General features: G+C 44.9%; 1 protein-coding gene across 4 annotated transcripts in view; it reads right to left on the bottom strand.

Annotated features, from left to right (window-relative positions):
- GALNT16 (polypeptide N-acetylgalactosaminyltransferase 16) overlaps positions 1-14,557 on the bottom strand; it is a 75,593-nt gene that overhangs the window by 10,395 nt on the left and 50,641 nt on the right. For 3 of the 4 annotated variants that reach the window (XM_069017599.1, XM_069017601.1, XM_069017602.1), the window contains exons 7-13: positions 11,972-12,059; positions 10,908-10,992; positions 9,768-9,871; positions 6,077-6,203; positions 5,058-5,150; positions 2,408-2,491; positions 1,250-1,409 (exon numbers count right to left, since the gene is read on the bottom strand). In XM_069017599.1, the coding sequence (XP_068873700.1) occupies positions 1,250-1,409; positions 2,408-2,491; positions 5,058-5,150; positions 6,077-6,203; positions 9,768-9,871; positions 10,908-10,992; positions 11,972-12,059 (741 nt within the window). The remainder of the gene's footprint in view (positions 1-1,249; positions 1,410-2,407; positions 2,492-5,057; positions 5,151-6,076; positions 6,204-9,767; positions 9,872-10,907; positions 10,993-11,971; positions 12,060-14,557) is intronic. The other variant, XM_069017600.1, reaches the window with a different exon arrangement.

Genomic DNA, 14,557 nt, shown 5'->3' on the forward strand with positions numbered 1-14,557 from the left:
GTGATCAGATGAGGGAGAGAAAGCTTTTTCTATCAGATATTTTAAAAACCTCTATCTTATGGTTTTTTCCTACCAAAAGCTCCCTGGGAAGACTACCACAGCAGTTGTCACCTGAACAGAAGTTTGTGCTCAGGCTAGGTGCCTCATGACCATTTCAAAGCCTACAGCTGGCTCCCCTCACTATCTGAGGTGTCTGATTAACTCCAGATCCCATGGAACTTTCTGCCCTGCAGCTTTACAGATTCAGGCCTACAAAGCAAGGAGGATCCTGAGCCCTGACACACATGATGTTCAACTGCTTCTGCATTTTTTACGTAGCAGACATGTTCTGTAACAGGTATCTGGGACCTATAGATTGTCAAGCAAAGCAAAACACATGCAAGCATATCCATATATCACCAGCACGCAAAGGGGACAAGCCAATTCATTTTTTCCTTCCTCTGACTGGATGGATATCTGATCCAATCAACTATTATTACTATACTTCCCCCAAGGAAGAAATACAAAATGCAGTAAGCTTCAGGGATTTCAAGTGGTAATGACACAGAGCAATGAGTCAGGTTAAATGGCACACTGAATGCTGGCTGCAAACTAGTTTCCAACAGTTAACAGATGTGAGTATGTATTTTCTGGCATAAAATATCCTGCTGTGACCCTTAACTTTCTCAAGCTGCTTCCCTGCTGCTTTCAGTCACCAAAGCACCAAAGGAGAGTCTGAGTGCAGATCTTCAGCTTGTATATAAACCATCACAGCTCCACTGCAGTTAGGAGACCTGCACTGTATTACTGCCACTGGGGTCAGCTTTTCAAACTCTATTTGTGTTTTATACTGAAACACATCTGCAAAACAGCGCAGTTCAAGTCATTTGCAGCTACAGCTGAGCTGGCAGAGCAAGGAAGGTTTCTGATCCCGGAAAAATCTCTTACCCACATGCCAGAGTACTAGCCAAGCACAGCCCCAAAATGCTTCTCAGTGAGTCTGTCACTCCCTGAGCATTTAAGCACTACCTCTTGTCTCTGAGTGATGAAAACCTTAATGTTCTATTCCTGACTGCTGACTCGGTTGAGCCAACAGAGCTCTGAGAGATGGGCACAGCTTCCTTTTCTGCTTACTATTAAAATCATTACAGGATGAAACTCTTCCTTCCTTCACCTCCGTATAAATCCACCAAAGCCCGAGAGGCCTCTTCATTCAGGTTATAAAAAGGGTAGGAGCAGGAGCAAAGCACAAAAGCAAAGCCTGCCTTACCTGAGTGACAGGTGGATTGTTCACCGTCCCTTTACAGTTTCCCATGCCAGCCAACATATTCCCTGTGGTATCCTGTGCCTGAGACTCCAGACAGTTTCCTCCTTGTCTGATTATTCCTGGAATCAACTCTTTTTCAGGAATCCTTGAAGTAAAATGACAGCTACATTGTACTTCATACACAGACATGTCCGAAGTACTTTCACAGTTATAAGGGTGTAATTTGCCCCTGACTGAAACACAGGCCCCTATATTTCACAGAAAATGAACAATATCATGCTATTCACTGGAAATATCTGGAGGAGGCAAAAATGAAGTGAGAACTTGGTGAGAAGACTGGTACTCTTTTGTTTCAGAAGGCATATCAGGGTCTTCAGGGGTACCCTAAGCAGTTTAATATAGTGATTCTGAAATTCTGAAAGAGGCTGTTTCCACTAAAAAGCCATATCCACACTTGATTTATTCTGCTTCTTCCTTCTGCTTTTTCAGTCTTCTCCCCAGCTAACATACTCATTGTCTCATTGGTAAGACTGCAGGAAAGATCTGTCAAGGCCAGACTACAGCTGGATGTTTTAGCCTCCACTCATGCTGGCCACAGACTGAGGAGTAAAGATGTGTTGCCCGTGTGTGCTGGTTCACACATGCCAACAACACAGCTCTATCTCCCAGCTGAGCAAGGACACAACACTACTGTGTACTGACGCAGGGCAGGGCAAGCCACAGGGACAGCTGGTGCTGGCATTCATTAGAGCCTTCTCTGAACCACCCAAACATCTGCACTGAGGCTGTCCAGTTCTACTTGGCCCAACTAGCTCCAGGCAGAGCATCCAACAGGCAGAGCATCCAACAGGCAGAGCCCAAGTCAAAACTGGGAGGGGCGTAGTGCTCTGGCCCTTGTCTACACCCCACACCTCTGAAAACAACACTGTTGCATGTCTCCAAGGGACAGCTGTGTGGGGCAGAACAGAAGGCAGACCTTTTGCAGAGCTGTGATAATACAAGCCAGGAAAACACAGGAGGTTTCTCACCAAAAAGAAGAACAGAGAAAACCTTTTCCAAGTGTAAGTCTCTCTTTTGCCCACTGCTGTCAAGGCTCATCTTCTCAGTGTGACCCACCTCCCAAATCTTTCAGAGATTTCTACAAGCAAAGAACTGACTCACTTGAGCTCAGGGTAGACATTCTCCAGATACCACTGGAAGGATTTACAGTTCAGCTTGCGTCGCAGCTCCACTCGGTCTGCAACACTGGAAACACAGGCAGTTTGTTGAGAGTAAGGCAGTGAACAAGAGCGAGGGGAACAACGAAGATTAGCCAGGAGGTTTGAGGGAAATTACATTACTTTTTGCCATTACTCATTCTCCCACATAATTGTTGCTGGGTTCAGAGCACTAGCAGTGACCTGAGGTGAAGAGGAGAGAGGCAAGTGGCAGGAAATAGAAATGGAAGACAAAACACCTTCAGAGAGCTGTTCTTGCACTTCCTTTGGCTCAGAGCGATGGCAAGGCCCAGGCCCTACCTTGTTAAATAATACATTGAAATAAAACTGCTGTGAGATCAGGAAAACGTTTCTGCCTCTGGGTGCCCCTGTAGAGGCATACCATGAAACCTGCGCAACAATCAGCTGCTGAAAAGGCCTAGAAAGTGTTTGTGCTCAGGTACATACAGATGATTCATTTGTGTGTGCTAAAGCAAGTCTCTAGCTCATGGTGATACCTTAGGTTTTAACTTCAGTATTCTTCAGATCCTGTACTGTTTAGAAGGTAACTCTGAAACTTCATATAGCCTGTTAGCTACTGTTCCCTTATTCCGGTTAGACATAACAAACCCTTTCTAGGTTTGCACTCCAAGGACACCTTGTTGTCCCAGGCCCTGAAATATGTGAACTAAAGCCTCTGAACGGGGGGCAAACTTGGGGTAATTACTTCATTGCCTGAAATTGTAATCGGAGAATTAACCCTGATATGCAAATGGACCAAACTTATAAAAGCGTGAAAAACTCGTGACCCGGGGTCCATCTTGGGTGTAGCCTCTTGACTGCCCAAGGTGTACCTTTGAGGGCCCTTCAATAAATACCTGCTTTTATTCTCTTAATCTTGTCTAGCCTCTGTTTTCAGGTAGCCACCTGATGTTTCAGGATGCCATCAAGGCATCAATGGCAGCAGCTCTAGGCTCAGGTTGGAGAACTCAGACCTGGAGAACTTAACTATTTGTTCTTAAGCAGTTTGGGGGAAGGGTGGGAGTATAAGGGGAGATTAACTCAACACGTCAGTAGCTGTCTGATGTGGCAGTCCTCCCATTGCTGATTTGTTTGGCTTTAGCTGGCTGAAGAAGAGGATTTCCCTCCAGCAGTCCTATTGAGCAGAGAAACCAGGAACTCTTGTCTTTAAGCTGTAACACTACATTTGTGTGTTGGGAAGGAATTCCAACTGTACCCGTGTACATCTCCATCCTCAGCTCACAGAGGCCACTGTACATATAACATGAGGCCATATACCTCAGCGGAATGTTCTTAGATTTTATATCCACATCAAAGTTGTGGGGAAGGAGTGCCATTTTAGGCCCAATTGTCAGTGATGGTGGCAAAGGCATTTGCACCCTATAATCTAGATTTAATGCAGGTTCGCAGAGCTGTTACTACAGGAAATTGCTTGAAATCAAAGCCTTATGCTCTGCTCCAGCTTTTATTCAGCCAATGCTGCCAGTAAAGTCACTAGGAAGCCTGTGTGAACAAGAAGTGCAGATTTTGCCACTAAAACACATGAGCAATATATCCACATACAATATGCAATAGTCTGGTTTCCTTCACAAGCAGCAGGGTTACTTCCTATTTCGTCCCAGCCCAGCTGCTGCAGTCAGCTCAAGGACTGATAAATTAGGTAGGCAAAGCTATTTTTATGAAGATATGTAATGCATCATGATAATAAAGCACAGTGTACAGCAAGAAAAGTGAGCTGGTTGTCATAAATAAGTAGGAGATGCTTCATTATCCTGTGCACACAGCTACACATTGAGATACGACCACATCTGCCAAGACCTTACACTGATAAAACAATAGCCATTTGTTCACTGGCAGATAAAATCCACAGAAATACAGCACTCCTGGGATTTTTACAATTATTTGGGAGTCACAGGGGTTTGAGAGCACAGAGAGCAAGCTCTCCTCTCATCCCAGGTTTGCTGTCCTTCACTGATTTCTGGGTCACAGAGAACTGTTAAGCTGGTAACAATGAGCCCCATGTGGACTGAAGACAGCTTTAGCAAAGGTGCTGTAAGAAGCACAATTCTGCAGATTGTGTTTCTAAATCTCACCATTGGCCATACTCTCTCCTGCCCTACAAACCAGGCAAACTACCTTCCATCCACCAGGAAAGAGGGGAGTGGACCAAGTGCAACGTGCCCCATGTGCCATCCAGCGTGGGTTGCCATCCATGCTTGCCCTGGGATTCTGCATCTGCACAGGGACTTCAGATCAAGCTCTAGTAACTTCACAGCTCACATTTCCAGAAGAGCTGCATGCTGTGATAGAAAAAATATTCCTGTCTATCCACTTAAATGTCTTGTCTTCTAATTTCATTACAGATCCCTTTGGCCTCCTGCTAACGAATGGTTTATGCAGTGTTACTGGGGAAAAAATAAAGTGAATTAGAAGGAAACCTCATTAGTCAGACACTCAAGCTACCACCTCCCTGGCAAGCCAGCCGTTCAGAGCACCTCTATTTCTCACACTTAGCCCCAGAGAAGACCTAAGAACTATTTCTTGCTAGCAAGGGGTTTACCAGAGCCCTTCTGCCAAGGTCTGGGACAGCTTACCTTCCGAATGACTTGCCAATAGCAGATGGTCGGGCCTCATAGTAGTACTGCTTGTATTCATCCATCCACACCTCTGCTGTGCGCTTGGTGTTCCTGCATGGAGATGAGCAGATGCTGTGCTGAGGAGATGCTTTGTTGCGGAACCTGCCCCCCAGTGAGCAGGCACTGGGTGGGCAGACCCAAGGCTTGTCTGCCAGGAGGGAGTGGGGGACAGTCCCAAACACAAAACAGAGTGGGCAGTATGGATGGATAGAGATTGAATGTGTTAAGTCTACAAAGCCTTGCAAGAACACTTCAGTTCAGAAGTTACAAATTTAACAGACACAGTTTACCATGACTTTTTCACACATATTTCCTCTGCAGAGACACCGGGCTTGATTGTCACCATCACATGCATTACAGATTAGAATAATGTCATGGGATAATTCAGCTTGGAAAGCACCTCTCTCTAACCTCTAACCTCCTGCCCAAAGCAGACTAGCTTCAGATTAGGTCATGTTGTTCAGGTTGCCTTGACTGGTTGAGTTTTGAAATCTCCAGCGATGGAGATTTCACCATCTCTCTGGGGCCCTGCAGCAGTGCTTAACCACTTTCATTGTCAAGCACTTTGTCTCATCTCTTTTCTCTTTCCATCTGTCCTGCAGTAGAAGTTGTCCTCAGGGCTCATCTCAGAGCATGTACAGCTCAGAGACACCAGAGATGTCTAAGGACTGCTGGTACCCAGGCATATGTCACAGGGCAGCATCTGTGAATGGCCAGGGTGTCTCCCAGCCGTACTGCTCCTCCCCCACCCCCGCCACCAGAGACTGAGGAGGAATAAGAAACACCAATACAAACACCAGAGAAGGGAACAGGTTTTGTTCACAGAAAACAGCAACTCATCCTTCCCTTGAGAACAGATGCTCAGCCACAAGCTGTTCTCTGTCACCAGGCAAAAGCACAACAAAGAATTCAGACTTATTTAGACATGCCCAACACAAAGGTGGCCTGGCTGCTGCCAGGAACTACCCAACACCTACTTGATGTAAGTCAGCGCATTGCCCTCAGGAAAGTCATAAGGATGGCGCTTCCTGAACACGTGTCCCACTCGACTGCAGGGAACGATCTCCAAGCTGCCACCACACATCCACACTCGGAAAGAGAGCTCTGGAAGAGACCCCAAGAGTCATACAGCTGCAACAGCTCCAAGAAGAGCAACTTCCTTGCCCCTCTGCTCTAGGTGTATTGCCTGCAACAGCAAAATCAGGGAAAGCAATGCCATGGTGACAGCGGAGACACTGTCCTCCCTTTGTTAAAATGGAGGCAACCATTGTGGCTCAGGGACTTCTAAGCCTTCTCCAGTCCTGCTCCTCTTTGGTCTCATTTCAGTGAGACACTTTTGCATTTGACCAGGTCCTCAAGGTTGGTCAGGATGTCAGGTCCTCAGGATGGCATTTGGCAACAGACTGAGACCACTCCCACACACACACCCACACCCTGTTTTGGACTTCTTTTACTCTCATCCCGGCACGTAGATGGAATTAAAAAGGAAGAATTTACTGTGTAAAGCAAATTATGTGAGGAAGACAGGGAGTTTAGAAGACAAGGGGAAAGAAGAGAACAAGATGAGGGCATAGGGAGTCAATGTCTAGATCTAGGTCCTCTCCCTCATACCTCTATGTTATCCACCCTACAATAGTTCCTTCTCCTCAGTTTGGTTGGCTCTATTACTAATGAAAAAAAAGAGGATGACTGTGTTAGTTACCTCTGCTGGGGGCACTGCTCAGAGCAGATACCAGTCTAATATAGCATGACTATGAAAATACAGACAGAATCCTGCTACTTGAAGAAATCCACCCTATCCTGAAGCTAGATTCAACATTTTGTTAAAGGATTAGAAGAGCATGGAGCTTTGATGTGCAGGCACTTATTTGCATCACAGAAGGTATGTGACCTTGCTCAAGCTTATGGGTCTGTCCTCACAAGTTTAATCACTGCCATACCAGAGGGGTTTCCCACTTCCAATTCATGTGGTGATGAGAAGAGAAGGAAAAAGGAAAATGAAAATTATCTGGGTGGTTTGGTAGTCCTTACCAAAAGGGCTTCAGATTGTACAGACTGATTACTTCAAAAACTTTACTCAGTTGGGATCTCCCTCCAGTAATGCCTGATTCATGTGGCTCTGATGCTTAGAAATTAAAAAGAAATTATGTATCCAGATCTAATGGATGTGTGAAACCATGTATACACTCTAACATCTTCCCAACTTTCATCTTTCTCCACAGTTTTCCTCTCTGCATACTGAGCAGTAGCTCAAACAGTGAGTTGCAGGGTGGAGGGAGATGGTGTGTTTAATCTAGCTTCTAAGTAAAAAAACCCCATTTGATTACACTATATTTTGTCGTATTTCTCACTAGCTCTTTTCTCTCATGACTCTTATCCAGAGCTAATTATTTTCAGATTCTTTCTAACAGGGAGTTCCAGATTTGAAGAGAGGAAGGGCTTTAGAAACAAACAAATAAAAAAAACCCCAAGATGTAAGTTTCTGTCTGCTGATGTGTCCAGCTGATATTTGCTCTCCTGGAATGAGCTTCTGACTCACTTTGGCCTACAACAAAAACAAAACTCTCAGTCTGGCATGCATAACTTAAAAGTGATGTCCATTTCCCAAGAGAGGATTCCTCACACCATCTTAGAACCACTCTCTCATCTCATCTACAAATTATGACCTGATCCAAACAGTCCCTTTCCACTCAAAATTGTAATATTTAGTAAAAATAATGTTTCAGAACATTATCAATATTTTTCCTTGATCAGAGAACCCAGTTTCAATTAAGTATGGTAAACTTTTTTTTAAGAGGGTAAATTAACCACTCTGAATTCTTCAAGGAAAATGAATACTTTTTGTTGTCAAATCCAGGTTGGTTTCTATCCTTCAGCTTTCAACAGCAACAGACTTGATGGTGGATGAGGGACAAGTGACAGCAGACACTGAATTTAAAGAAAAACCTCACAACAAGGCAAAACTGGCAAGCCCCGTACCTGTGGCTCAGTTGCACATGGCCTGGCCCAGCCACTGCCAGGCTTTACATGAGCTATTTCAAGGAGAATGAAGCAAATTCTGTGGAGCAATTCATGGTTTTGATCAGCTCTACCTGGAAGATTGGCTGTGAGCATGCAAATAATTTACTGCTACTTATGGTAAAGAGCTCTCTCTACTTAGTGTCATGCTACTGACATACGAACCAAACCACAACACTGGGCTCCCTGCTGGGCAGAAGCAGACAGACAAAAGCCCAAAGAAATATTCTCCATCTTTGGGATTTACAGCTTTTACACAGCTGCAGCTCAGAGGATAGCAGAATGGCCAAGTAGCTGGCTTTGCAGCTGGAGCAGGGCTAGTGACAACAAGGAGCTGAGTTTGGTGCTGCAGAGGAGCCTGAGGGACATAGGGGAGGGGATCTTTGTGCCTGAGCAAAGGCTTCCTGTTACTTCTGCCACAGTGCTTAGCTGATGCTACTAACACTGCTGAGATTCCAATGCCAGCACCATTTAATTTCTCTTTTTAATATAACAAATACCATAAAGCTGAAGCAAGACCTGGGAAAACAGAGAACACTCTTTATAAGATATTTTGTTTTTAAAATGTGGTACCTCGAGGGTCTATTATCAGCCCAAAATATTATTTCCTGGTTTCAGAGAGCATTTCAGAAAGAGGCAGCTCTCCCAGCTGTGTTCAGAGAAACAAGTTTCCTCTTCCTGACGGTTTAATTCTTTCTAATTGATACTCCAGGTGCTAGGAAACACCGTACAAATTCTTCTTTAAAGGGTTTTATTTACAAATCTGTGACATTTATGGAAGCTGTAGAAACAGAACTTTTTTTTTCTGGCAGTGTTAGCTACAGAGAAATCTACTTAAGTTGCCTACAAAAAGTAAGGCTTTTATCTCTTCAGCTCCACCTGCACCATTTCTAAATGAATGTCCTGAATACTTGAGGTCTCTGTGAACCTCTCTTTAACACTCTTCTTGCTTTTGTCATTAACACCTGGTGACATTGCAGCATCCCTTCACACAGGGCAGAGAGAGATGCCTGGAATATCTGTGCCACCATTAAGTGCAAGGAGATGGGTTTAAGTATGTGCCCCATAACAGCACGAGTGGACAGACTACACTGGGCCTCTGAATTCCTCAGATGTTTATGGTGCCCTAGCCTGCTTCTAAATGTTTGCTTTCTCAATCTATTTGTAACCAAATTCCATTTATGAAGAGGCTGGGTTTATTAGGAAAAGTATCTCTCCGACCTGTCAAGCTGGGAAAGCAATTCAGACTTAATTGCAAGACAAACAGGTACAAGAGGAGGCTATAGGAGTGGCTGCCCACTTCAGAGCTGGGGCATCACAGACTGTCATGTGAAGAACTGGAGGAATATTCTTCATAAACAAGCAACAATTTAAATATCAGGAGGTTCCTCTTTCTTTCTTGTACTGTGGAAGCTCCTGTATATAGCACATATGCCTGTAGGAGATTGTAGCCCTGATTACACAAAGTCTCCATTTACTTCATGCTGACAGCAATACAGCTCTGACCACCTTGGGGATTACCTGAACATGTCCCTAACCTTACACTGACATGAACATCAGATTTCTCACAAAAAGAGTTCTGGTAAGCGATGAAGACTGGGAAGTGCTTCTGCATTAGTGTGCCATTCCCTTGAAGCATCCTAAACTTACCAAAATTTTCTCCTCCCCAGATGTCCATTTGGGTATCATATTTTCCCAGGTGATTAAACCAGGACTTGTCAATCACAAAGATGCCTCCTGCTATGACAGGGGTTCTGGAAGAGAAAACAGAAATCCAGACAAAATAACCACATATATATGTAGCACCACAAACCTAATTTTAAAGGACAGGCAATTTGTCCAGGCCTCACAAATCATATCTCACTTAAAAGAGAAAAATAGTAGCACTGAAATGTGAGCCTGCAGCAGGTTTCTGAGATGCCCCTCACTAGATCATCCTCATGCCTTTGTTAGAGGGTCTTACAAGCACTACAAGAGTAATGCTGTGTCTTTTGCATTGACACAAATATGCACAGTGTGAAGGAACGATGGACACTGTTTGATGACTGTGTTGCCCAATTAGACATGGTGTAACAGGCTGCTGCATGTAATGCTCTGCTGTTAGCAAGCTGGTTGCTTCTGGAGTGCAAAACAGAGGCTCACAAATTCCACAGAGGAATTAAATGATACTTTCACATTACAAACAGGGAGCCGTCTGCCTATACAGACAAGCATGGTGACTTTTCCTATCAGGATTTGTTACATTCTACATGTCTCAGAGCCATGTACCCTGCAGTGAGGCTGGCAACACCTGCGCCAGCCAAGAGAACTTCTTTTGTCTGTGGACATGCAGATTTAATAGGTGAGAGTAATTCTATGCCCATGTTACTAGGTAAGATTCAGTTATCTGATCTGCTTTACACATGCTGGATGACTGTTTATCTGCTTAATTCCTTAAGTTTTCACCTGAAAGATGGAGGTGATTAAAAAACCCCAAAGCGATTTCTGAGGCATGCAGAGTGTTGAGTTAGGAAGAACACAATAGCAAACAGAGAGAAGCAGAGGTGGCTTGCAGAGGTGGCATGCACGATAGTACATAATCGCTATTCTCACAATATTCAGAGAGCAGTACTCTCACACTTAGGGTATAGGCTTCAATGTACTCAGGAAATGACATGAAGAGTTTGTCATAATCAAGTGAATGCTGTGGCATTTTGTCCTCAGCAAGGCAGTCCCTGTACCCTCCTTGCCACACTGGTGAAGGCCTAGTAAAGGCGTTTGGAGGACTGTACCCTGTCCATCAGAGTGTACCTTATAGACTGAGTAGGGTCTGTTCTGGACATCTTCTGCTCTATAGGAATCTGTTCCCACTTAAAGTGAAGGCTCCAGTCAAACCCTGAAAAGAAAAGACACGCAAAATTGATTTTCCTATTGTAAAAACAGTACTACTAGCTTCAGTGATAGTCTCCACCTTTATATCACAGGCTATCCCTCTGTTCCTTCCCCAACCTCCCTCACAGTCTACCCAAAATGGCAATAGTCTATCCTAATGCAGACCTCACCATCTTCTGTCTTGGCACTACCATTCTTAGCATTACAGTTCTCTCCTCAATTTCACTCCACAACTTCAGGAGAGTGTTGTCAGTCTGAGACGTAATTGTAATCTGGCCATTTCATCTTACCAAAGGCAAACCCTGTCTGCCAAAGTTACGAGGCTTTAATAAAGGACTTTGTGGGATGTGATATATTCTGGGAACAAAGGCCTGCAGATCATTGTAACCACCATGTCTTTGAAGACTTATAGATCTACTTATGTACTTATAGATGGCCTGTGGTGGACAGCAGAGCATAGTGCAGTCACTAAATTTATACCATTGTTATGGGTAGCCAAAGAACAGGTAGCCTTTGGCTGGCAAGCAGTGCAGCAGTGAGCCCCAGCCATAAAAGATGTAGAAGGGAACCAGGAAGTGGGGTGAACACAGGAACAGCTGCAGGGGGTTCAGCTGAGAGGAGAGAGGTGTAAATGCTTTTCAGAAGATGCCACGAGATAGCCTGGCAATCAAAGCAGCAACTGGAGTGCCAGTCAGACTCCAGCGTACATGTCACATAGTGAGGACATGGTGAGATAGTTAATCAACTAAATCCTGAAACTGCTTAATGTTATGATAGTGATTCAAGTTCAAGAGGAAAATACTAGTTGAGTTTTGTTCTAACTCTTCAAAAGATCTGACTTTGCAAGTTGAAGAGAAAAAGGGACAGATAATCTGTCAGGAAAGATCATCACTCTCTTTTCTCGGAAAGCTGGAGAGAATACAACTTAGTTTTCATGCACCATCCCTCAGGTCTAACTTACATAAGCCATTCATTATACCCACCTCCCCTCAAATCTGCTGATGCTGCCAAGTAAGCAAAATTATCCAGGCTGATAACATCAATGATTGGACTCACCACTCGGGTATAATCCTGAGGGAAAGAAAAGGGGGAAAAAATAGGAGTCAGGCTTTTCTTGAATGTCTGGCAAAGCCGCCAGAGATCAGGAAACACAAAGTTGCACATGTAAATCTTTGTCTGGTTTCTCCAATATGGTTCTGGTATGTGTGCAAGGGATCTATGGCCACTACATCCAAACATGGAGGTGGTTGGTACTAGCCAACTGGACTCCGTGGATGTGGGGAATGGAGTTGGACTCCAACACCTAGGAATGCTGCTAAGAAACAGCTCTTTATTTCCTGCCCAAGTCACAGGGCATGAATCCTTGTCCCAAGGGTTTTGTGCTTGTTTTTGATATCTGTGGGATATGCCCAGCCCTTGCCCTGGAGGGATCTCTGCTGAGACAAGAGATTTCGCAATCGCCCAGCAGGACTCCCTGGAAAGGCAGCCACTTCTTGGGTCATGGCGAGGAAAAGTGGACCCACAATCCTTTGAGAGACACTATGCAGATCCTTCTGTAACCCACTGGTCTGTCCCAGACCCTCTGTAACCCATTGGTCCCCCACTGATCCCCTGTATCCCTATAAAAGGAAGCCCCCTGGCTCTGTGGGGGGAGAGAGCTCGTCCCTGGCTTTCCCCTTCGCCGGAGGGGACCAACAATAAAGCTACCTCTGTGCGGAACCAGCCACACGGGCCTTCTCGTCTCTCTCTGGTCTGGCTTGGCCTGGGGGTGCCCTGCAGAGCTGAGCTGGAATCACGAGCTGACAATCACTAAAGAGCTGATAACCTCTGCAAGGGCCCCTCTGCCAGCAGCTGAGAGGAAGACACTGGGCCTCGGGAAGGCGATCCCTTTCGGGACCATCTCTCCGGACCAGTCACCTCTTCCTGGGTCAGAGCCACGGACCCCACCACCAGCTGTAATAGATATCTATTGACAGCACACCTTCTGCTCAACCATCCTTGAATTAACTCATTACCATCAGCCCAGAAATTATCCAACCCCTAATAAAGCATCTCCTTAAGAAGTACTATGAATCAAGACCCCACATTTAAGATTCATAGTGCAAACATCATATGTTTATATGTGTGTATGACACATTGTATACATTATAATATCATAATATTATAATATAATATAATAATATTGTGAGTACCTTATTGCCATTAAGGCATATAGATAGCTACAGTTTTCCTTTGCAATCCTTAAAGTAAGTAGAAGTTGAACAATTTTTCAACATCATGAGACAGGGCATTAAAGACAGTGTTGTGACAGCTGACATCTAAGATGAAGCTGAGCTGGCAATACCAGAAACAGCACCTTGTTATTGGACAGCTGCCAGCGTCTGTGCCTTTCCTATCAAACCTTCATTTTGTGCCTTGCAATCGTTCCTGATGATGTACCATGCTTGGCTAGGATGGGACATCCTTGGTAAGAGTTACCATTCATGTTTTTTCCCATCTGAGCTGTGATGGTTGCACAGTGAGAGTGTGTCTGCCCAGCTTGAGACCCAAGCACCCACCTGGCAGCCTGGTGTGCCAGCCACTACTCCAACCAGTCAGTGCCAGGACTGGCTAGGGCAAGACTGAGATCTGAAATAGGATGCACATCAGAAATGTAGAAATGTAGGAAGTAGGTCAGAAATAGGTTGACTTGAAATCTGCTCACTAAAAAAACTGGTGACCAGTACGCAGGCTTTTGCAATTTAGATCCTTCCCTAAAGAAATGAGTGAGGTTCTTTCTGCTTAGGGAACCCTATGCTGGCGCTGCAGCTCAGCTTAAAGACCAGTAAGTAAAGTAAACATCTATGGGCTTCTGAGACAGAGAATTTATTGGACAGGAATAAAATGCAGAAGCTTTTAATTCACCAATTCTGAAGTTTTACCTTCTTCCGCTCCCTCATATTAAGCTAATCAGACATGCTTACAAAGCATCATGAAAGCCTCCACCCCTTCTCCTGAGGTCCATTACTTCATGGGATCCTCCTTTCAGAGGAAAACAATCACAGCCACTTGCAAGCATGGCTTCTCCCATCACCTCTCCCCTGCCTTTTCTTACAGCAGAGCTGTATGGTCTCCCCCTCCAGCTCTACAGCGCAGTCAGGGTGACAGCTGCTAATATTTCTGCCTCATTTTCACTCTTCCTGCCTTACATCAATCCTTTGCCAAGTGAACCATCAAAAGGACATCCCTGCATTCACAGGTAGCTTCTCTGTGCTAGGCAGCTGCCTGCATGCAGGTGATGTATGTCGGCAGCTCAGTGGGAACATTAATGGAAGGAAAATTTTGGCACTGACAAGGCAGAGGGGAGGGTCCAGCAGCAAGAGAGATGGAAACCATGGAAAAGTTGCACAATATATGCTGCCCAAGGGGCTGTCCTACGTACAGGTGAACAGCACTAGGAAGCACAATGCCTGCAGGAGACAAAAGGTACAAATTGGTGGTTCCAGCATTCAGCATTGCATCCCATCACTCTGCACCTCCTGTCTTGTCACACTGGCAGAACACAGAATCCCATCAGGGATCTCCTGCCC

The sequence above is a fragment of the Aphelocoma coerulescens genome, chromosome 5, assembly GCF_041296385.1.
Source record: "Aphelocoma coerulescens isolate FSJ_1873_10779 chromosome 5, UR_Acoe_1.0, whole genome shotgun sequence".
In the NCBI taxonomy this organism is placed as follows: Eukaryota; Metazoa; Chordata; class Aves; order Passeriformes; family Corvidae; genus Aphelocoma; species Aphelocoma coerulescens.